The sequence below is a fragment of the Canis lupus genome, chromosome 14, assembly GCF_011100685.1.
Source record: "Canis lupus familiaris isolate Mischka breed German Shepherd chromosome 14, alternate assembly UU_Cfam_GSD_1.0, whole genome shotgun sequence".
In the NCBI taxonomy this organism is placed as follows: Eukaryota; Metazoa; Chordata; class Mammalia; order Carnivora; family Canidae; genus Canis; species Canis lupus.
In genome coordinates this window covers 6,475,100-6,497,634 of record NC_049235.1, presented here as the reverse complement: position 1 = coordinate 6,497,634, position 22,535 = coordinate 6,475,100, and the positions used below count along the sequence as shown (strand labels likewise).

Genomic DNA, 22,535 nt, shown 5'->3' with positions numbered 1-22,535 from the left:
GAGTCCCTGAAGAAGCCGTGGAGATCATGAGTGCCTTTCATTTATCCCGATAAGATTTAGTGGAAAGGACACCAGACTCAGAGTCTAGCAAATGTAAGAAAGCCTCATTATTAATAATACCATTAAGACTTACCTTTACTCAGATCCCAAGGAAAACTGATATTTTATACACATTAACACTTCTTCCTATCCCATTGACCTCATGTATTTCTACTTTTTTAGTGGAGTCATAAGAGTTAGGTGTCAGATTCATAACAAGTTATAAACTCACTCCGACTTGCTCTGGTGAAACTCTCTGATAGGGCTTATCAAGTGTGTGGTCTTGGAGTTGGCTTGAGGTTTCCTCTGCTAGTCTTTTTTTTTTTTTCCCTAGAGGTAACTCCATTTCAGGTTTACAATTTGGTGTCTCCTATCAGGATAAATTCTTTCCAGCACTGTGTGGGACTTCCCTATTTACTGAAAAAACACTATTTAAATACCAAGCAATGAGCAATATGGCACCCTTGGCACAAACTTTTCCAGCCTGAGGAGCATGTTCCTGATCTTGTAAATCAAGAGGCTTGGCCTTTATCACTCAAAAGGAATGGAAGAGGCATTGGTAAGGGCCTGCCTGACACACCATCACAGTTGCAAGGGTGCTTGGGAATCACATTAGCATTTTTGAGGACATGAGTCTGCCTCAGACTTCATATAAATATGCTTGACTCAGCCACTCTGTGACCGACACTCTTGGGACATGAAGTGGATACTATTCTTTGGGGCCCTTATTGGGCTCAGCATCTGTGGCCGAGAAAAGTTTTTTGGGTAAGTTCCTTTTGGACTTACTATTATTATTGTTACTTGATTAGTTCAGTGATATGGGAGCCAGATGGATTTGAAAATGAATGGCTGATTATACCTCAAGTGGTGTTGGCATTGGAAAAGAAGACATGAGCTCCTGTCCCAGTTCTACCCTGTGTCATCCTGGGCAAGTTCCTTCTCTCTCAGACTCAATCATATCTGTGAAATCAGGATTAGGTGGCCTGCATAGTTCCTCCCTGGCTCCCTAATCTCCTACCAGTTCTTTTACTTTCTAGTTTTTATTTCTGGGGTCAGTTCCAGGCCTCTCCTACTTTCTTACTTCTATATTATGAATTACCAAGAACTATCAGAAATTGTTTTTAATTTCTGCCATGTTTAGGGGAAAACCTGGGTCTTAGGCTTTTTGATTTCACCTTTTTGTTAATGGTGAAGGCTTTGTAGAGCTGGTACTTTCTCTCTCTCTCAAAAAAAAATTTATTTATTCATTCATTCATTCATTCATTCGAGACAGAAAGAGGCCGAGGTATAGGCGAGGGAGAAGCAAGCTCCCCATAAGGAGCTGATGCAGGACTCGATCCCAGGACCCCAAGAGCACTGATCCAAAGGCAGATGCTCAACTACTGAGCCACCCAGGTGCGCCTATAGAACTGGTACTTTTTTTTTTTTTAAGATTTTATTTATTTATTCATAGAGACACAGGCAGAGGGAGGAGCAGGCTCCATGCAGGGAGCCTGATGTGGGACTTGATCCCGGGTCTCCAGGATCACGCCCTGAGCTGCAGGCGGTGCTAAACTGCTGCGCCACCGGGGCTGCCCAGAACTGGTACTTTTTTTTTTTTAATTTTTTTTAAATTTATTTATGATAGAGAGAGAGAGAGAGAGGCAGAGACATAGGCAGAGGGAGAAGCAGGCTCCCTCTTGCACTGGGAGCCCGACGTGGGATTCGATCCCGGGTCTCCAGGATCGCGCCCTGGGCCAAAGGCAGGCGCCAAACCGCTGCGCCACCCAGGGATCCCCTGGAACTGGTACTTTTTCATCAGTGTTTGGGTCATGGGGATTCGATAGGTCTTGCCTAGTCACAGTGGTGAGAATTAACATGTTAAGGATACACCTGTACACCTTGTGTACATGTGTATGTGTGTGTTCATGTACACACATGCCCAACATGCTCCATGCAGAATGCTTTGCAGAGGTTTGCAAAGGAGAGGACATTTGAGAGGTAGGAGAGATGAAAGGATGCTGTGGTCCCCTGCTAGATTGAATTCTAAGAACTCATTACTGCATAATGCTTTGCCATTTGCAAAGAGCTTTCATGTGCATTATCTTTTGGATCACGCAACAACTCTGCCAGGCAGGGGTGTTATTTTCCTCAATTTAAACATGAAAAAACTCAGCCTTAGAAAGGGTAAGGAACCTGCCCAAGGCCACTTAGCTGGTAAGTGGGGGAGCTGGAACTCTGAAGGCAAAACCCATACCCTTTTGCTATAGCACAAGTTAATCTCCAGATAGGATCCTCTGTCTCACAGATATATCTATATCTGTTAGTTGACTCTCTAATATGCTCTCTGGCTAAAGGGACTTTGGGGTTCTTTATTGAGGTAATTACTTATACGAGATTGAGTAATTTTTATGGTGATGACTTCTTCTCACACCGGTGTCTACTGTCAAATAGCTCAGAGGGGTTAGGCATAGCAGGTGGCCAGAGAAGGAGATTTTTCCACAGGCAGCTCAGCAGTAGGTATGTAATAACTATGCTTGCTGCCGTGTGGGCTGATGCATGGAGCTGTCAGGCTCTCACTGCAGCTATTCACATGGCTGGAAAAATCTTTATTTCTCAGGATACAGACTTCTCTTACAATGTAGAGGACACCTGAGTTGAGACAGCTGGGCCTGGTGTTTGAGTGCCCACCGCTGGAGCTTATATAGAAAGAGCTGTGTGCCTGGGCTAATTGCAGATGGTTTTAACCAATGGGTCATCCTCACCCCAAAATCTGGTCTCACCCTATAGTAGGGAACCCAGCAATGGTAGTGGAATCCATCCTGGGGTTCCTGACGTGTCCCAGACACCGAGCTCAGTGAACATTTCTATTTCTAGCAAGGGGAAGCTGGCCTCTCTGTGTGTTCAAGTGGTGGGAAGCCAGGGCCAGGTTGGCTAGGAGGGGGCACGGCAGTGATAGAGATGAAGATGATGGATTTTTCCCCACCCTCACTCCCTAGCTTTTGTTTCTTCCACCCAGCTCCCTGCTGCCCCCAGCATCTCCTCTGCTGGCATCTTCTGCCCTGGTCTTCAGTCATCTTAAGGATGGGACGGTGGCCAGGGTGCCTAGAGGTACGAGGCAGGCAGAATAAAGGAAGTAGCTGCAGAACCGGTTGGAGCATCAGCAGTAGCTGGCAGGCAGTTAAGAGTTCTGTGAAACTGAGTCTTGTGGTGGCTGCTAAGCCCAGCTGGGGAGCTAGGTGAGATGGGCACAGAGAACAGGCCACTTGGCTTGCCCTCATGGCAGTGAGGGACGGATGGAAGCTCAGCCCCAGGGGCCTGTTGACTGTTCAGAACGTGGGATGAGTGTGAGGATGAGTGAGAGGAGGTCGCCAGCCATCCTGTTGGCAGCAGCTGGGTGGCTGTAGGTATGGGGGGTGGGGCAGAGTTAACAAGAGCACTGAGAACACCTGTATGGAGTAGCAGGGGTAAGCACGGCCACTTGCAAATTCCAATATATCCCCTTTCCCAGATCAATCTTCCATTTTCAGAAAGAGTTTGAGACCTCTGAATGAGTTTCCAGATAGCAGAAATAGGTTGTTTTCAGCTAGCCACATTCTCAGGACTGGGAAAGGGCATTTTTCAAATAGAGAAGGACAATTAGGGCAAGAAAATGGCAGCCCTTCACCCGGCACCTATTTATGTTCTCTCTGCTTCTAGGTTTTTGTTTTTTAAAAATTTTATTTATTTATTTGAGAGACAGAGAGTGAGAGAGAGTACACAAGGAGGGGGTGAAAGGCAGAGGGAGAAGCAGACTCCCTGCCCAGCAGGGAGCCTGACACAGGTCTCAATCCTGGGACTCCAGGATCATGACCTGAGCCAAAGGCAGACACTCCTTGCACTGAGACACCCAGGTGCCCCTGCTGGGGTTTGATGGGCTCACGCTCATGAGATCTGTCAACCCCCTCACTTTTTAGCGCCATCTGAAGACTGTCCCTGACATTGCCTCTGGGTTAGGGAAAACCTCAATGGTGAGGACAGTTGGTTCTAAAGCTTGGGCATGAGATCGCCAAGCAGATAAGGAAAAGAGCTGGGCATTGGGCAGAGGGAACAGCATGGAAGGGCATAGTACATGGTGAATTTGGGATTTCAGTGAGGCTGGAGCTAAGAGGGTAGAGGAGGAGAGACAAATGGAGAAGTGCTCCAGCCCTTCCACTCTGCCTCTCTGCACTCTATAGTTGTATCTTTATCCTTGGTGGCTTGGCTGATAGGGCATGGTGAAATGTGCTGTGGATTTACACATGCTCAGGGCCAGTTAGATCCACTGGGTTCCACTATCATGGATTATGCCCAGGAGTATGACAGTTCTATTGTGAAGTTACCACTCTGGAAACAGTAAAGCACATGCTCTGGGAGCATGTGTAACGTGATGTTCACACTCTTGAGAGCTTCTTAATCTTATGTTCCTCTTTTTTTCTCTTCCTGTTCCATTTCCCTTTCCTCCTTTCTTGTGATTGTTCTAGTCAGTGCTGTATTTTACAGATGCCTCATTTTGCCAATAGAGATGTCAGTGCACAGGTGTGCTTTCTAGAACACTCATTTTAAAGACCCCTCTTTTTCTGGAGTATTGGGGGTGGGTTGTAGTAGAGCATAAGTTCGGCATATGGGCCCTGGTACTTAGCCAGGAATAAGGATTTCCCTTCTGTTTTAAACCTGTTCCTTTTTGGGAGGCTGCTTGCCTATGTCAGGGAAATGGTAGTTTGACTCCCCATCTTCATAGGGCTGCAGTTCAACTGCTAGCAAGCCTTTTGGGTTCAGACTGAGACCTACCCAGCCAGTGGCTTCTCCAGTGTAGCCTCAACAGCTCCCAGGGGTTGTGTTTGGTGGCCCCCCTCCAAGGACCCTGTGGGGACTGGATAAGCTGGGAGAAAGTGAGCCCTTGGCACTGGCATTTCCCCCAGACCTGCCACCTGCAGTTGGAGCAACTCATCAGTAGACCTTGCCTCTTTGGGGCCGGACTAGACCCCCTGGAGATTGTCCAGAACCTCCCGGAACAAAGTAAAACCCTGAGAGTCCCATCTGGATTGGGCCAGTTTTCCTATGAGAAGTTGCGGATCTGCCACGTGAGGCTGCACATTTAGCTCCCAGTGACAGAATCATTTTCCCTGTCAACAGGTCCTTCAGCCCACAGCCCTCTCCAGCAGCTCTTCCTGCATTCATTCCTGTAAAGGGATGACGCATGTGACAGCGTCGAGTGCGGATTCATTCGGGCCGTCACCTAGCAACGGCCTAATGGCTCCCCTGGCTCCCCGAGCCGGCTGAGAGCACAAAGGCAGCTTTTCAGGCTTGGCCTTCTCCCACCCACACACAGGACTTCGGGGGGCCTCTGCCCCTGCCGCTGCTGCGGAAGTTAAATGGTGGAGATGAAGCAAGTCCGTGACAAACAACAAGGGGGGTTCGGGACTGGCCGGCTCCCTCCCGGGCCTTCTCAGGGCCCCCTTGGGAGGATTGAATCCCAAGTCAGCCCCAGCACCCTAGCTGGTATTGTAATTCGCATTTGTCTAGAGTCCTGGAGCTGAAAGGGATTGCGAGACCACCCAGCAAACAGCTCACCCTCCAAGGATGGAAGATCTATTCGCTTTTCCAGCTCTCTCCAGCATGGACCCCTCAGTACTTGCCTTTGACAGTGAAGAAGTGCTTCTTTATGTCTTGAGTTAGCTTTGCGTGTAACTCAGGAACATTCCTTTCTGCAAAATATATATGTTTTTCATTATAAAGTAATATGACCACATTACAGAAAACAGATACAAGGGGAAAAAAAGTCAGTCATCCATAATCCCACGACCCGGACATAAGCACTGTCAGCATTTGCTATATTTCCGTTGTCTGTTTTTCTTCCAATGCATCTGCTTTTTCCATACTTGTAATCATGGCATACATACAATTTTGTGTCCTGCTCTTTCACTTAATATTTCCCTTCAAGTTATACTATAAGCACTTTTTCATATTTGCCACGTAGTCTTATTTTTAATGGCTATACATTATAACCAAAGACTAGACCATTTCCTCTCATTCGGCCCAGTTATGTCTGGGACAAATCGGCTTGGGGTTTATTTGCCAGCTGAAAGCTCACCATTATCTCGTTTTGTTTTGTTTTGTTTTTCTTTCCTCCAGGGACCAAGTTTTTAGGATTAATGTCAGAAATGGAGACGAGAGCAGCAAACTAAGTCAGCTAGTGAATTCAGACAACCTTAAGGTACCTGGTTCTTCTTAGTCCTCTTGGGTATCTCTGACCCGGGTGAGGGAAGACACTTGCACCACTGACATTTTAATGCTCCTGGAGAGTTCTCCTGTATAGTCCTATATTAGTCCACATGTGCTTACATGATTGCAAGGCTTGATGGGGAGAAGTGCTGGAGATCACAGCACTGCTGTCCTGGGAGATGGGTGGCCTCAATGGGGGACTCCATCTTTCTATCTGCCACTGACTTACTACTTCTTGGCCTCTGCCAGGTATTGCCTTCTGGGCAGGCCTGACCAGACACAGCTGTGAAATGGGCCAAGTTTGCCCTTGGGTGGAAGCCAGCTCCTCAGGGATCACCCTAGCTTTTGGCAGTTGTTCTAGAAGAATGAATCCATTGTGCCTCTTACCTGAACTGTCCCTTAACCTGGTTTTATTTCTGTTATCTTCAGCTCAACTTCTGGAAATCTCCCTCTACCTTCAGTCGTCCTGTGGATGTCCTGGTCCCATCTGTCAGTCTGCAGTCAGTCAGATCCTTCCTAAAGTCCCAGGGCTTAGAGTACTCAGTGACAATTGAAGACCTGCAGGTGGGTAGGCCAAGGTCCCTAACTGGTCTTGCATAGGACAAAGCATCCAGAGTGGACCTGAGACATGTGCAAGTCCTGGTCTCTTATCCTCCATTTTATAGATGAACTCATTGAGATCCATGGACAGAAGGTACCATAACTTGTTAGTGGAACATGTTGTAGTAGAAAGGGTATACATAGGTGAGGGAGCTGGACAGAGCTGGATCCAAATCCTGATTTGGCTATCAGCTGTGTGACTTGGGGCAAGCAATGAATGTCTTGAGCCTCTGTTTCTTCATCAGTAAAATGGTAACAGCGATACCTATTTAATACAATTTGTTGAGAAAATTAAATGATTAAGTGTATGTGAAATGCCTGACAGTACCTGGTCTGTCATAGATGCCCCACAAATAATCAAGCCTCTCTCCCTTTTTGTATTTGAAGTCAAGAGGAAAGAAAAATGTGGGTGGGGGGTGGTGGTGTTGGAGACCAGTCATAAAAAGCATCTTTTGAAAAAAGAAGGAATGTCACCAGTAGTTCTCAGTGGAGGGAACATCACCACCCAAGCCAGACACCAGCCTCACGACCTGTATATGAACAGCAGGACAGTGTCTGGCTCATGTTCTCTCCTTCACCGAGGTAGGTTATGGACTAATTGGTGATTTGGCTCGGGAGTTTCCTGATGGCGTGAGCAGCTGTGAGCTTATTAATCATCCTCACATGTCACAGACATCTGCCAGGAGCCTTCAAAGTATGAGTGGTTATAAGAATTTCTTTGTTTCTGAATGGTTTCCCAAGCTGTGTATTTCAGAGGCACTGGATACCAGATGCGGGCTGATGTCTAGAGAATTCATAGTATAGAATAACCAAATAGCACATATGTTACTTTTGGGGAGTAAGTGGGTTTTGAATGGGGTGATGTACGTTGGGTGCCAAGAAGTAAGCTTTTATAGATATGTGGAAGAAATCTGACCTCCTTTTTACACCTTGACATTTGTGTGCTGAGGGTGCTGCCATCCATGGCCAGCTTGTGCCAAAACATGGCAGAAACAACATGAACCTCCATCTCTGGTGGGTCACTTCACAGCATTGCCATGTCTGTTTTAGGCCCTTTTAGATAATGAAGATGAAGAAATGCAACACAATGAAGGGCAAGAGCGGAGTAGTAATAACTTCAACTATGGGGCCTACCATTCTCTGGAAGCCGTAAGTGTCTCAGAGCAGGTTAAGATCCAGGTCATCAGCATCTGGGGTTTTGTAACTCCTTTCCTTACTTCTAGGATGCATTAGCCCTTAGCACAATACCCTTTCAGGAAGGGGCTAAAATGTGAACACTTCAGTTTCTTTATAATTCTTGGGTTGTTTATCTCCCACCAGCACCTAAAAGCATAGTGAAACACAACTGAACATTTTCTCCTACATGCATCCTTCTTTCTTAAGGCAACCCCTTAAAGAAAACCATGAAATAATTACAATCATTTCCATCCTTGTAATTCAACCTTCTTATACCCCACCATAATCCCTGTATTTTACTCACCCAGATTAAAATGTTACTTATTCCAGGCAAGTAGACAAGTGGTTATTTCCAAGGTTAACCAAATATTTCCACTTTATTTATCATGATTACTTATAATGCATATTTGTTCTATAATGTATTTTGGTGCTGTGTTTAGTTAAAAACCACTTTATATAGATGACTGACTTTCAAGGTAAGCCAACCCTTTCAATAAAAAACTCGGAGCAGAAAAATTTAATATGATATTAGAACTTGAGGAATCAAGAGGGGCTATAGAATGGGACTGTATCACATATCATACAGTTTTCTTACAATCCTCAATGTCTTCTGCAATAATCTGGAAACTCTTCTAGCTCAGAACAACACCTCAAAACGAAATTGTTATTCTCCTTCCTATATCTGCCTACATGTTATTCTTTCTATCCAAAGATGGGGTTCCTGGCAGGCTTTTCATGAGGCATATACGTCGAGTTGTTTTTCTTCTAGATGAGGGATTATTTCCAAGGTTGACCAACTGTTTTCACTTCTTTCCCATGATTGTCAGTAGCTTTGTTTATTGTGTACACTTCCAACCGCACTGCCCCTTCATCCCTTTTGTGACCAATGACATACATCTGCAAAACAGCTGGATAAAGTTAGGAGTTCAGTCCAGGGCCATGGACAAAAGCAGAGCTCAGGGCTCACAAGGGGATCAGACCCATGACGTTAGCCTCCTTACGGTGAGGCACTCCCTAGCTGAGCTAAGCGGTTGCAAATGTCACCCAAGACTCCAGGAACTCCATCCCCTCACCTGCCTGCTATGGGAGCCGCACTTTCTCATGCACTTGCTTTTGTTCTCTGGCTTTAGGGGTCACTGCCATCTGATTGCAGCTACCCTACCCTGTTCCCTGTTCCCCAGTGAGGCCTTCTGCTGTGCTTCAGTGTACCATCTCCCTCTTGGCTTGATCACACGCAGTTCTTTCTAAAAACAGCTTTGAAGAGCTCTCATCCTGTAACCGCTTAGGCCTGCTTAGGTCTCTGGCGGGAGTCTCATGTTTGTCTCAGCCAGGGTTTCCAGTTTCAGTTTTCCCGTGTGTTGTTGTGGTTGCCATTATTTCTGTTAGGTTTCCCAGCAGAGTTTCCTCCTAATCTCTGCAGTGTGAATTTGGACCCCTCTTTCCCAATATCGCTTTGGTGTTTTAACTTTTCCTGGGTGACTTTCTTGCCTCTCACGGCTCAGAGTGGGCATCTGATTTTTTTGCTTCCCTTTCTAGGGTCTGTAGGTAGAGTTTCCAGGGCCAGTTCTCAGCTCTCAAGTTCCAGCTCCTTAGTCCACGCTGGGTCCTGGGCCCTCTGTTGCTATTTCTGGTCTGCTGTAAACCCTCAGAGCCTAAGGCAGAGATCTGGTCTTGAGGCTCCATTTTCTGCCCTCTACCAGCTGGTTAGCTCCCTTTTCAGTTTCTTCTTTCTTGATTTTTAAGAAATCAAGTTTCTCCTTTCTTGATTATTGAGCTTGGCTGTGAATTATTTTCATTGTAGTTTATCTGGTTTATGTATGTATTTAGGGGATGGTTTCTTGCTTCGGCTCAGTCTGCGATATTGACTGCAACTCTGATAAACCATGGAAGCTGGAATTTTACTCAACATTGATTGCATGTTTTTCTCCTCTGTAAAGCTCCCTCTTCTACTTTTAAGGTCTAAATACACATTTATTTATTTCCTTCTTTTGACCCTCAAAACGTTTGAGCAACTAAGAAGGATGAATTCTATTTAAATCAAGATTTTTTTAGAAATTGAAACCAAATGGAACCTTTTGTAGCTATGATTTATAGCTCTTTATTTGTTCTCTTAAGGCCATTAGAAGAATCTCCAAAGTGGGGTGCTTGTACAATAGGGTGTAAGCAAGGTGCTTTACTGGAATGGAGGAAGAAACAATTACAACTCCTATTTATGTTCTGCATACATTAATATTTATTATTAATGCAACCATTTTTGTTTCTTTGTTTTATAATGTATGTCTTTGTGTGGTACATTATTCCAGTGGTATGCATAATATATATAAGTAATATACATAATATATGTACATTATAAAACGAACATACACACACACACAGGATGTATGCTAATTAAAAAAAAAACTGATGAAGAAAGTGATCAAAGGTTTGGAGAGGACCGTTTTCAAGAACTTTGGCTAAGGGGTGCCTGATGGCTCAGCTGGTTAAGTGTTTGCCTTTGGCTCAGGTTGTCATCCTAGCATCCTGGGATAGAGTCCTGCATCAGGCTCCCTGCTCAGAGGGGGAGCCTGCTTCTCCCTCTCCTCCCTTCTTATGCTCTCTCTTTCTCTCTGCTTCTGTCGCTGTCTCTGTCCCTTGCTCTCAAATAAATAAAGAAAATGTTAAGAAAAAAAAGAGAACCTTGGCTAAATGGGGTGATTGCTGATTATCCAGTCTAGTATGGCACAAAGGACCACACTTCTGGAGCAGTATGTATACACAACTCTTTCTAGTTTAGTGGCCTATAATTTTATGGAAAGATAAAATGTATTGTTTTATAGAATATTGTAGAAAAGGATTCTTTAGGCAGTTCTTCAAGAATAAGTATCCCATGACAAAATTTTTAAATGCCCCTGAGTTCACTTTTTCATGCTTCAGATTTACCGTGAGATGGACAGCATTGCCAGAGATTTTCCTGCCTTGGTGAGCAGGGTGAAGATTGGGCATTCATTTGAAAACCGGCCCATGTATGTGCTGAAGGTGAGGCCTTAGGCTCTTCAAGGAACCTGACTGGACTCAGGTACCTGGTCCCTTGTGACCAAGACCCAGCCCCCAGCCCTCTGAAGGAGGCAATGCTTTAGGATCTCCTTGACTTCAGGGATATGGGGGAGACATTTACTGGGGATCAAATTTGGTGTGACAGTGTGTCCTCTGTTTGTACCTAATATGGAAGGAAATGGAAGGAGCCTATCCTGTTGCAAGTTTTGACTAAAAGGCAGGATCAATGTGTGTGTGTGTGTGTGTGTGTGTGTGTGTGTGTGTGTGTGTGTATAGTGGGTGAGGGGTAATGGGGATGGATGAGGTGGGTTCAGTTAGTATTCCAGAAAGCTCTCAGGCCACGAGCTTTTGCCTTCATTCCTACCTCTGTAAAGCAAGACAAATTGGGTTGATTCTACAGAATCTATTCTGCATTTAGGGGTACTTTTTGGAAAAGCAATCTGGGAAGCTAATTTTAGGGTTGATGTGATTTTAAGCCCAGCCTATGATCCTTGGCTGCACAAAGCCTAATTTCTAGATATTTCTAACAGATTCAGGTCTATATTGGCAAAAGAGGTAGAAAATTTATGGCAGGGACATAAATTATATAAATAATCTGGCCAACTGAATAAAAAGGAATTTGGAGATATGAACCACGGGACAACTGATGGTGCTAAGAATATGTCAAATCCCTAGCTTCATATAAGCCCTGAAGAACCCAGACTCGTAGCTAGAATTACCAGCCAGAGGAGATTTGCCACCGAGCTGGTCGCTCTGAAATAATCCACATAAATTTAGATTATTTGCCAATCTGATGGAGACTCTGGCTTCGTTAGCACCACGCTCTGACCCAAGGCGGCCTGACCCCACGCTAAAAGGCAGGAGCCAGAATTCATTTAACGCCATTTACAAAGAGCTATAGTGAACCTCTCTCTTCCCCCTTTTAAAATCGAATTCATTTATTGCATCAACTAGAACAGGCCAGTTTATGCACCCTTGTGTCTCTCTCTGTTGGGATACCATTTGAGGTCTTTCAAGAGATACAATATTATCTCTAATCACACTAGCATGATAATTCACAATAGCAATTGTTTCCCCTTCCCATTTGCTTCCAACCCTGGAGCGGCTGGAGCTGCCTGGAGCTGCGACTGGGCCTAGCCAGCCCACCAATTAAGCTCCCTGGTCACGGATAAGCCTGATAAATAGATGGTGCCCTCAGGAACATTTGGTCTCTGAATTATCTTAAATGGATTAAATGAATAGGGGTGAACTGGGGAGAGGAGAGGTGAGCAGAGACATGGGCAAGAGGGTCACTTTCTGGCCTCTTTGTCTTTCCACAGTTCAGCACTGCAGAAGGCAGGCGGCGGCCAGCCATTTGGCTGAATGCGGGCATCCATTCCCGGGAGTGGATTTCGCAGGCCACAGCAATCTGGACCGCGAGGAAGGTCATGTCGCCCGGTATTAGCCGAGAATTGTGGTGGGCCCAGGGTGCCCCTGCAGGGTCTCATGAGGCTGGGCTTGGGCGACGAGGTGGGAAGGCACTCTGCACAGACACAGTGGGCCGGGGGCCTTTTCAGATCAGAGAAGCAAAAGGTCAGAGCCCCTTGGTCAAGCCGCTGTGGCTAAATGACAAAGTTCATTCATAGTAGCGAGCTAATGAGCTGCAGAGGTGGCCCTGAAACTCTAACCCGTAGTCAGCACCACAGGAAGGGAGTGGAGTCTTCTCATCAGTGAAACTCCGATTTAACTTTGCCTTGGGCCCTGCCCTAGCCCTCCAGATCCTCAGGGGCCTCATGCAGTCTACCATGTCCCTCTGGAGAGTCTGCTTTAAGGCGGCACTAGGGACAGGAGTGCTGCACGTGGAGGATTTATTTTCCCTGCCTGTTAGCATGGGGGCTCAGAGCCCCCAAAACTGTTAGGACATGTGGCTCTTCCCTCCCTGTTCCCACCCCCTGGAAGGAATGAATGAACCAGGCAGCCCTGGACTCATTGCAGTTGCTGTCCTCATGAAGCCACATTTCCGCAGGGTTTGAAGGGCTCCAAGAGCTTTGCAGAGAGCTGTGTCTCTGAGGGTGACAGGGAGTCTGCAGAGGGGCATCTGGAGAAGATGACATGGGCTTAGACCTTGCTGGCCAAAGCATAGCTGACAAGCTTCTGGTCTCTGCTTAGATTGTATCTGATTATGGGAAGGACCCAGCTCTCACCTCCATCTTGGAGAAAATGGATATTTTCTTGTTGCCTGTGGCCAATCCTGATGGATATGTGTACACACAAACTCAAGTGAGTAATTCTGGATGAGCCGGGCTTGAACTTAAGAAGATTTTGTTGGGAATCCTCGCTGTGCTACCTAAACAGTTGTGTGAACGTGGAGAGAACGCCCATGCATGTGCATGTTATGAGCTTCCCTGGGCTCTTGTGTTTCACTCATTCTCTGAGCTGAGAGTCACCAGGGAATATTCTTTCTTAGAGAGAATAGTCTAATGAACTCCCTATCACGGATCTGGAACAATTATCAATACTTTACCAATCTTCTTTCATTCTTTCCCTCCCACACAGTTTTTTTCCTTTTGTTTAAAAGCAAATCCCTGACATCAGGTTATTTTACCCAAAACATCTTTAGTATGCAACTCTGGTTGATGATAATTAAAACAAAACAAAACAAAACAAACAATACACCACTGTCACTTTTTAAAAATTAATGGAATTTCTTTAATATCATCTAATTTCCCCAATTATCTTGTAAATGTCTCTTGAGTGTGTTTGTTGAAATCAGTACCCAAATAAGGTATGTACCCATATTTGGTGGTTATGGCTCTGCAGGCTTTTTAAATCTATGGCAGTTCCCCACCCCCACCACTCACATATCTTTTAAAAATGTCACTCATTTGTTGGAGAAACCAGGTACATTTTCCTGTAGAATGTCTCACATTCTGAATTTGCCTGATGGCTTCTTTGTTGGGTGTCATTTGTTCGTGTATCCCCCGTATTTCCTATTCACTAGCAGTCAGATCTTGAAGTTTGATGGGATTCGGGTTAGTTTTTTAGGTAAGAATAAAACAGTCGCTGTGCACTTCCTGTCATGCCAGTGATCATTTGGGCATATGATGTCTGTCCTTTTTCCTGAAGCCAAAAATTATTCAGTGGGTTCAGGTGGTATCAGGCTGGTTTTTGCATTATAAAGTTCTCATTGGGGAGGGCATTTTGGGGGGAGTCCTTCTCTCTGAGCCAGAAGAGCTGAGCCTCCTTTCTCTGGGAGATGAGAGAAGACTGCTTAGTCAGTGAGGACTGGAGCCCTGATGAGCCTCTAAGCAGAGCTGCAAGCAGCTTGCCCCATCTGTGATGCCCGCCCCTTCATAGACCTCCAGAGAAAACCTTCACTCCTCCTGTGTCCTGACCCATCTCTGAATGTTTGTTCCCTACTTGGTGGACTTTTCAGAACCGATTATGGAGGAAGACACGGTCCTTAAATCCTGGAAGTGCCTGCGTTGGTGCTGATCCAAATAGAAATTGGAATGCTAGTTTTGCAGGTAGGTTGGGGAGGTGGTTTCCAAACCCTGCTGTCCCTGGGGAGCCTGGTCCTCAGGGCTCTGAGCTGGGGGCGGGGGGGGGGGGGGGCCAGTTTCCAGGCTGGTTCCATTCCTGCTACGCTGAGAGACTTGGGCCAATCCCTTACGCTATGTCTTGGGCTTTTTTTTTTTGTTTTTAAAAAATTGAGGGGCGGGTAATTTTGGAAAAGAATTATTCAGCAATTCTTGTTCTCCTGAAAGAACACTAGTATTTTAAACACTGTTGTAGTCTTAGATATATAGATCCTTGGCTTCTGTCCTGGTCATCCCTGCTTCTCTTGGGCAAGTGACTGGGTGGGTGGAAGGGCTCCTGGTGGTAACTCAGAAGAGAGTGGTTAGTTCTGTTACCCTAACAGAGCAGATCGTGTGATGTGGTGAGGATTTGACCTCAGCAGTTTGCCCTTAGATGTGTCAGTGTGATACTCAGCCTTTTGAGGCCACGGAAAGGGCATGAGAATGAGGAGACCCCGGTTCTGAGATCTAGCTATCTACACATTATCCCTACAGTAGTGCCCACCAGGGGCCAACTGTTTTTCTGTGTGTTACCTTATTTTTTTTGTCTGACCCAGGGAGTGAGTTTTATTACCCGAAATGAGACTGTTGAGGCTCAGAGACAATCTCAGGAGCTTGTGGTCGGTCAAGAGTTGAGAGTCTAACCTCACCTTGCGGTTCCAGAACCCTGTAGGGCTCTCTTACTTTTCACAGCTGTGCTGGTGTCCTGCCTTTAATGTACTTTTACTTGCAAGCTTGCCTACCACATGGATTGTGGCAGGGAGAATAATGTGCCTGTGGAGAGGAGCTGTTAGAAATGTGGGAACTGAGGGCATCAGAGTTAAGTCAGATCTTCCCACAACTGGGGCCGTTTTACACACATGCCAAATACCTCAGGGAGCTATGTTGTGAAGTGGTACAGAAGGCAATATTTCTAAATACCTGTCAAATCCGAGACTTTAGCCACAACAATAGATTATTTTTGGCAGCGCTTAGCCATTAAGATCTGAACCAAGAGAATGAGTTGACACCAGAATAAATGGAGTCATTTTCATTATTAATTGGTATTCATATTAATTATCTAGAATACTTATTAATTACAAGTCATTGTCAAGTATGATATTAATTATTTATGACAACTGTTAGTGATGCACTACAAGGTCAATTCTATCCATTTAAAGGAGTCCTTCCAGTTTTCCTCCTCAGCTGTGGCGGATCCAGTACCCTTCCACTTCTGCACCCTCTCCACCATGTACACGTATCGCAGATCAGGCTCGTGGGAGGGCTTCTCATATTGACTTGTCCGTTGCCAGCACCTTCTGTCCTTCCTCTGGGTTGAGTGTCCTGCATTTCTGTTTCCTTGCCCATGGATTTATGTTTCTGTTTGGGCCATCCCCCACAGGAGAGGGAGCCAGTGACAACCCTTGCTCTGAAATATATCATGGACCCCATGCCAATTCGGAAGTAGAGGTGAAATCGGTGGTAGATTTCATCCAAGGACACAGGAATTTCAAATGCTTCATTGACTTGCACAGCTACTCACAGCTGCTGATGTATCCATATGGGTATACCATCAAAAAGGCCCCAGATGCTGATGAACTGGTGAGTGATGGGCTGCCTTCCACCTAGTAGTGGGCCTGCTTGGCCCTTGGATACTGCCACAGTGGTCGTTCTACAACTTCTAGGGAAAGTCCAGAAGCCTGGACTTATTTTATTAAGGGCCTGGTCTTCTCTCCCTGCCCTCAGACCTACTGGGGACAGGAAGAAGACAGTTCTCATTATTTCTGTATTTGCTGTCAGTTTCAAGAACTACACCTGATCCCTGCCTTTCCTTCTCAAATATTTTTCTGACCAAAATGCATTATGGACCCACCACTTGCCAAGAACTGTGGGTGTCATTGTGATGGGTATGAGAGAGGTTCTCCTCCTTCTGGTCAAGGTAGTTTAAGTAGGATGAAGGCTGCAGTCTCGGGATGCTCTGAGTCACATACAGTGACTTGCCCTAGGATGTGAACAGGCACTTATGATGCACTGGACTGGAGCAGAGCTGTCAGGGTGACTGCAGGTTTCTCCCTCCATGCTGGTCTGTTGGAGAGTACCCTCTGCCCAGGGCTGCAGCTGGCCTAGAAACCTTCCAGCAGATTCAGGGCTCATGCTAGGTGTGGGCTAGATTCTGGTCTCAAACAGGCACTCTGCATAGGGCACATCCATATATGGTGGTCCTGTCTCCACCTCCACTCTGGGAACACCCGACTCTTAGAAGGTTTTCTCTGGAACATACTTGGCCTTCTCGTGTGTTCACGAACATGACATTCCCATCCCTCAGGATAGGTGAAGATGGTAGCGTATTTACTAGATTGGGTTGGTATGCAGCCCTATGCATCTCTGTGCATCAGGCTTTGGAAGCTTGGGGGGAAGGGCCGAGAATCTTCCACACCACTGGCAGCACAGAACAGCTGTGGGATGTCAGGCTGTGGGATCCATTCCTTCTCACTCCACTGGTTCCCCCTTCTAGGACGAGGTGGCAAGGCGTGCAGCCAACGCTCTGGCTTCCCTGTCGGGCACTACATACCAAGTGGGTCCTACCTGTACCACTGTCTGTAAGTACCCACTGTATGTATTTATTTAGAAAATGCTTTGTGAGGAAAGTTGAAATAAAGTGGGAGAAGAGCTGCGAGTTAGGCTCACGGTTGTAGTCTGATTGCTTTTGTTGTTAGTGATGGACTGAATTTGCATCCAGTTTATGGGATGATAGCTGCTGTAGGTGGTCATCTCCCTCAGTACCATCACAACAGTCATGCTATCTGTCGTGTGCCTGTGCTGAGTGAAGTCCTGCTAGTATGCTGAAGTCTGGGTCCCTTATATTCCACGAAAGGTCCTGATAGAGTTTGTCAAAAATTCCTCAAGCCCAGGGTGCCCAGGTGGCTAAGTTCAGTAAGTGTCTGCCTTTGGCAAAGGTCATGATCCCAGGGTCCTGGGATTCTTGTTGGGCTTCCTGCTCAGTGGGGAGTCTGCTTCTCCCTCTTCCTCTGCAGCTCTCCCTGCTTGTGTTCTCTTTCTCTCTCTCATATAAATTAAGAAATCTTTAGAAAAAAATTCCTCAAGCCTATCATTCCATTTTAAAAGGAAACTCACATTTGGATAGACAGACCGAGGTGGTGGTAGTGGGGGTGGAGGAGATTCCCTCACCTTCCCATCAAAAATAAGCATGTGTTGGAGCATAGTGTGCTGTGAGCTGGGGTCCTCTGTGCAATGGTTAGCGTCAAGCCAAAAAAAAAAAAATCTCCCAAACAAAGACTATCAAGACTCCAAACCTGAAGGTGGTCTTTACCTTCAGTTACCTCATTACCTACAGTTTTAACCCCATTTTGAGGAAATACCCCTGCTTTGGTTTATCACTGAAGTGTTTCATCTGAGCATTTTACTCTGTTCCTATGAAGATACTTCCAGTTTCTTTATTCTAGGAGCCCTGATCTTTAAACTTAAAGATCAAATGGAAGAAGGTTATAATTTTCCGAGAGTCTAGCTATCAATAGGAAAAACAAACAAACAAACATGAACATGAGGAGCACGGTTCTGACACTTTTATTTTTTAAAGATTTTATTTATTTATTTGAGAGAGCACAAGCAGGAGGAGTGGCAGGCAGAGGGAGAGGGAAAAGCAGGATCCCCATTGAACAGGGAGCCAGACATGAGGCTCAATCCCAGAACTCTGGGATCATGACCTGAGCCGAAGGCAGGTGCTTCACCAACAGCCCTCTGGGGGCCCTGGTTCTGACACCTAGAGAGCGAGTGCATTCCTTTCTCTGCTAGTGCCTCCTCTGTAAGTAATGTTCTAACAGTCAGTCGGTCCACCCTTAGAGCCCCTGCAAACTTGCTGATATTTCTGTCCTCCTCCACACCCTAACTCTCCTATCCAATTGCTTCACCCTCAGCTCTCTGTTCCCTTCAGGCTTCCTCTTCTGGGAAGTTTCTCCATCCCCCGTCCTAGGTGCTCCTGTGTTCTCTGACCTCAGCAGTCTTGTCTGTGTTGCCTACACCTGATTTTGGTGTTTGTGTGGCTAATTGTGGCAACCATCCCTTAATAATTGATGGTTTATTATTATTAGTGTTGTTAAATGGGAACTTCTCAGAGAAGAAACACATCAGGAGAGTTTCTCCCTCCTCTGCCTCATTGGTGAGAACTGAGTTTAGGACTGCAGAGAGCTGAAGAGACTTGGTGAGAGTCCTTTGACGAGGCCCTCTCAAAAGGGCATTGTGGGTCACCACAGCCCTGGCTTTTGGATCAAATACCAGTTTAAAGTATGGCCTTGTCATCCCACATCAAATACATTTTTCCTAATGTAAGCTGTGCCAAAATCCGGAGATACTTGTTGGATTCCTGCAGAACAAGAGGAGGAAGGCTCTCTTGAGTGTTGTCCAGGAGATATAATATTTCCTAAGTCTTTCAAGAGTGCATCTTCTGTATTCTTTAAAGGTTTTGTCTACCCTCCTTGCTTTCTAAAAATGTAATCAATTTTTGTAGAATAACAGTCTGATTCCATGGATTATTGTATGTGCTACATGAATAGTTGATGTTTGTTCCTTCAAGTGCCAGACCTTTTCTTAGATTAACAATTTTTGCTGAAAATAATATTCAAAAGAATTTTACACTTCCTTGCCTTTTTAAACAAAGCATGTATAAGGGATTTAAGCTCCTTTCTTCATGACAGAGTGGCCTTCTGAACATTACTTGTTATGTCCTGAAGGCCTTCTGTGCTGTATTGCATTTTCAGTCCCTGTGCTGGACAGCCTTAAGCCCATTTTGCTTCTTTAATTCTTGTGTCTACTTTTTTAGAGTTTTCATGTTTCCTTCCCCTGGTCAGACTTCCTGCTTTTAGGCCCCCTGCCTCTAGAAGCACTCTCCTCTTCTCTTTAGTACTAAGGGCTTGGACACAAGTTCTTTGGGCTCATTTGACTTGTGGATAGATCGTTAGTAAGAAGGATGTTCATGACAGCACTGTTAGTCATAAAAGCCTAGTGAGCACCTAAATGTCTGTCAGTACAGTAATGAATAAAAACACATTTGGTGCATGCACACAATGAAACAGTATACCTCCATTAAATGAGTGAGGTGCATCTATATGTGCTAATAGGGAATAATCTTCAAATATTAATTATAAAAATAGTGTGGTTTTTATTTTATTTTAATTATCTATTATTTTTAAAGGATTTTATTTATTAGAGAGAGAGCATGAGAGGGAGTAAGCATTAGTGGAGGGGAGGGACAGAGGGAGAGAGAGAAGCAGACTCCCAGCTGAGCACCAAGCCCGAAATACAGTGTGTTTTTAATAGTATGTTCCCATTGATGTTAAAAGAGTAGCTAAACTGCAGTGCCTGGGTGGCTCAGTCAGTTAAGCATCTGCCTTTGGCTTGGGTCTTGATCTCGGGGTCCTGGGATCGAGCAGAGAGTCAGCTTCTCCCTCTGCTCCTCCCCCACCCTGTTCATACACTCTTTCTCTCTCAAATAAATAAATAAAATCTTTTAAAAAAAGTAGATAGACTTTGAGCAGGGACCCAAAAAAAGTGAAATGCAAGCACTTGATCACTTTGCTTGGCAAAGGACTTCTTGCCTCCTTCCTGAATTTAAAATGTGTTCTGAAATACTTGAGCTTGCCATATAAATAACCTCTAGAAACTTCTGGTGCCATTGTCTGTTTTTCATCCAGCATTTTCTCAGGGTAGAGAAGGACTCTGAGAACTGCACAAGAATTTCAGAGAGTATAGGAGAGTCTGTTTCATAACTTCAAAGGGCATGTCATCACAGTAGAAGCAGCATCTCTAGAAAAATCAAAAGTGCTATCATGAGAAACAACTCTCAAGAATGATGGGTAAATAAAAGGACCCATGTTTTCATTTAACAGACATGTACTATACTAAATGGACTGGAAGGAGGTTGAAGAAAGCATAGGCTTTTTTCAGCAGATGGACTTAGGTTTCAATTCCATTCCTGCCATTTTTTCTGTCTATATTTCCTTAGATAAATTACTCATTCTGAGCCTGGATTTCCTCATCTGAAAAACAAGGACAGTGATATCCACCTCACTGGGTTTTTAAAGATTAATGAGGTCATAAATGTAAACCTTCCAATATAAATAACTGGCTCATGGGAGATGTTCAATAAATGATAGGTGCTATTGACATCATTATTTTATCATTCAGTGTCATCCACACTTTGCACTTTTAGCCAGTTTCTGCTCTAGTAGAGTTTGGCTGGGAAGAAGCAGGAAAATGGGCCTCTTTACTTTCCCCAGCCTTTTGGCAAAGGGAATTCCCAAGGGCTATGCTTTCTTTCTCTCTGTGTATCAGTTATCTCTTGCTCTGTAAAAAAGTTATCCTAAAACTGAGCAGCCTAAAATAATAAACATTTATTTTCTTCCACTGTTTCTCTGGGGTAGGAATTCAAGAATGGCTTTACTGGGTGGCTCTGGCTTAGGGCCTCTCCTAAGGTTGCTGTCAAGGTGTCTTCTAGGGCTAGAGTCATTTAAAGGCTCGACTGGTCTGGAGGGGTCTGCTTCTCAGGTGGCTCACTGATGTGCTGAGTAGTGGCAGGAGGCCTCTGTTCTCTAACACCTAGACCTAGATATAGGACACTGACCATCCACACACCCTGATGCATGGCTTTCCCTAGAGCAAATGATCTACAAAAGAGCAAGGTGGAAGCCACAGTATTTATGATCTAGGCTTGGAGGTCACACACCATCATTTCTGCAGTCTCCTGTTAATTACCCAGGTCAGGGAAGCCCCACTTAGTGTTGGAGGGAACCACACAGGATGTGAAGACCAGGAGATAAGGATCATTGGGGCTGTCTCAGGGGCTGTCTATCACACTCTGTGAAGATTGGTTTTAAATGACCACAAGGAGTCTACACAGTGTGTTTAGTGGCAAGGTGGAAATAAGGATTTAAAAATCTCTTGGTTTGAGACTAATGAAGATGTTTGTCATATAGGACAGCATGAGACATATGGATCAGGCCAGTATTCATGTGTTGTAGGCCTCATGACCTTCAGAAAGAACTATAGATCCCTAAGAACAAGAGGCAGGCAGATCTCCTGACATCTGCCCATCTAACCCTGAAAGGAACTGGGATTTAAAGGTGTTTTCTTTTCTGACTTACAGATCCAGCTAGCGGGAGCAGTGTTGACTGGGCATATGACAATGGTATCAAGTATGCATTCACGTTTGAGTTGAGAGATACTGGGCACTATGGCTTCCTCCTGCCAGCCAACCAGATCATCCCCACTGCAGAGGAGACCTGGTTGGGCCTGAAGACCATCATGGAGCACGTGCGGGACAACCTCTACTAGATGAGGAGCCCCACTGTATCTCCAGTTACTTCTCCCCATGTATGCATGCTCGCTGAAGCCACTATTAAAGAGAGCTTCTTCTTTCACGTGTGAGTCAGAGCCCTCTGGCTTTGTGGGGAACACAGGTCAGCCCTTCTCCAGCTCTCATCCTGGAAGTTCATATATTTTTTTGGCGCACCTGAGAGAAGCACTCCTGCCCCGCTGCTGTGTTTTGGTCATGCTGTTTCACTGAGTCCTTTGTGTGCCCTTCCTTTCATGTCATTGGTTGGGCAGGCCACACTTAGGGGTCACTCCTTACTGGGTGGCACGTCTCTACCTCATTTTTAGAACAAAAAGATATTTAGGATGGTTCTCTAGCCTTGTCAAATCTATCCAGGCTGGTGACCTTGCTCTGCTGGGGCCTCACGGCAGATGCTGTCTGTGGGCAACAGTGCCTATCTTTGAGATCAGTCTCAGAGGTGACACAGAACTTCCTTTAATTTATCACACTCCTTCTTAAAACATATTTGTCTTTGAAAAATAAATGCTGTAGAGTTATCAGTAGAGGCCATCTTCCCTTTCTTTTGGTTTTTGTTTGGGGTC

The 22,535-nt window shown here is 45.3% G+C and overlaps 2 protein-coding genes across 3 annotated transcripts in view; both read left to right on the top strand.

Annotated features, from left to right (window-relative positions):
• Positions 1–670: 670 nt before the first annotated feature.
• Positions 671–22,535, top strand: part of CPA4 (carboxypeptidase A4) — a 27,060-nt gene continuing 5,195 nt past the window's right edge. The window contains exons 1-11 of one of the 2 annotated variants that reach the window (XM_038556519.1): positions 671–804; positions 6,172–6,253; positions 6,691–6,825; positions 7,912–8,010; positions 10,951–11,052; positions 12,390–12,494; positions 13,219–13,329; positions 14,486–14,576; positions 16,009–16,208; positions 17,122–17,206; positions 21,766–22,039. In XM_038556519.1, the coding sequence (XP_038412447.1) occupies positions 737–804; positions 6,172–6,253; positions 6,691–6,825; positions 7,912–8,010; positions 10,951–11,052; positions 12,390–12,494; positions 13,219–13,329; positions 14,486–14,576; positions 16,009–16,208; positions 17,122–17,206; positions 21,766–21,953 (1,266 nt within the window). In that variant the 5' untranslated portion in view covers positions 671–736 and the 3' untranslated portion in view covers positions 21,954–22,039. Of the gene's footprint in view, positions 805–6,171; positions 6,254–6,690; positions 6,826–7,911; positions 8,011–10,950; positions 11,053–12,389; positions 12,495–13,218; positions 13,330–14,485; positions 14,577–16,008; positions 16,209–17,121; positions 17,207–21,765; positions 22,040–22,535 lie in introns of those variants that run through there. The other variant, XM_038556520.1, reaches the window with a different exon arrangement.
• CPA5 (carboxypeptidase A5) overlaps positions 22,019–22,535 on the top strand; it is a 39,064-nt gene continuing 38,547 nt past the window's right edge. Inside the window, exon 1 of the mRNA XM_038556517.1 lies at positions 22,019–22,042. The gene's annotated coding sequence lies outside the window, so the exon portion shown is untranslated. The remainder of the gene's footprint in view (positions 22,043–22,535) is intronic.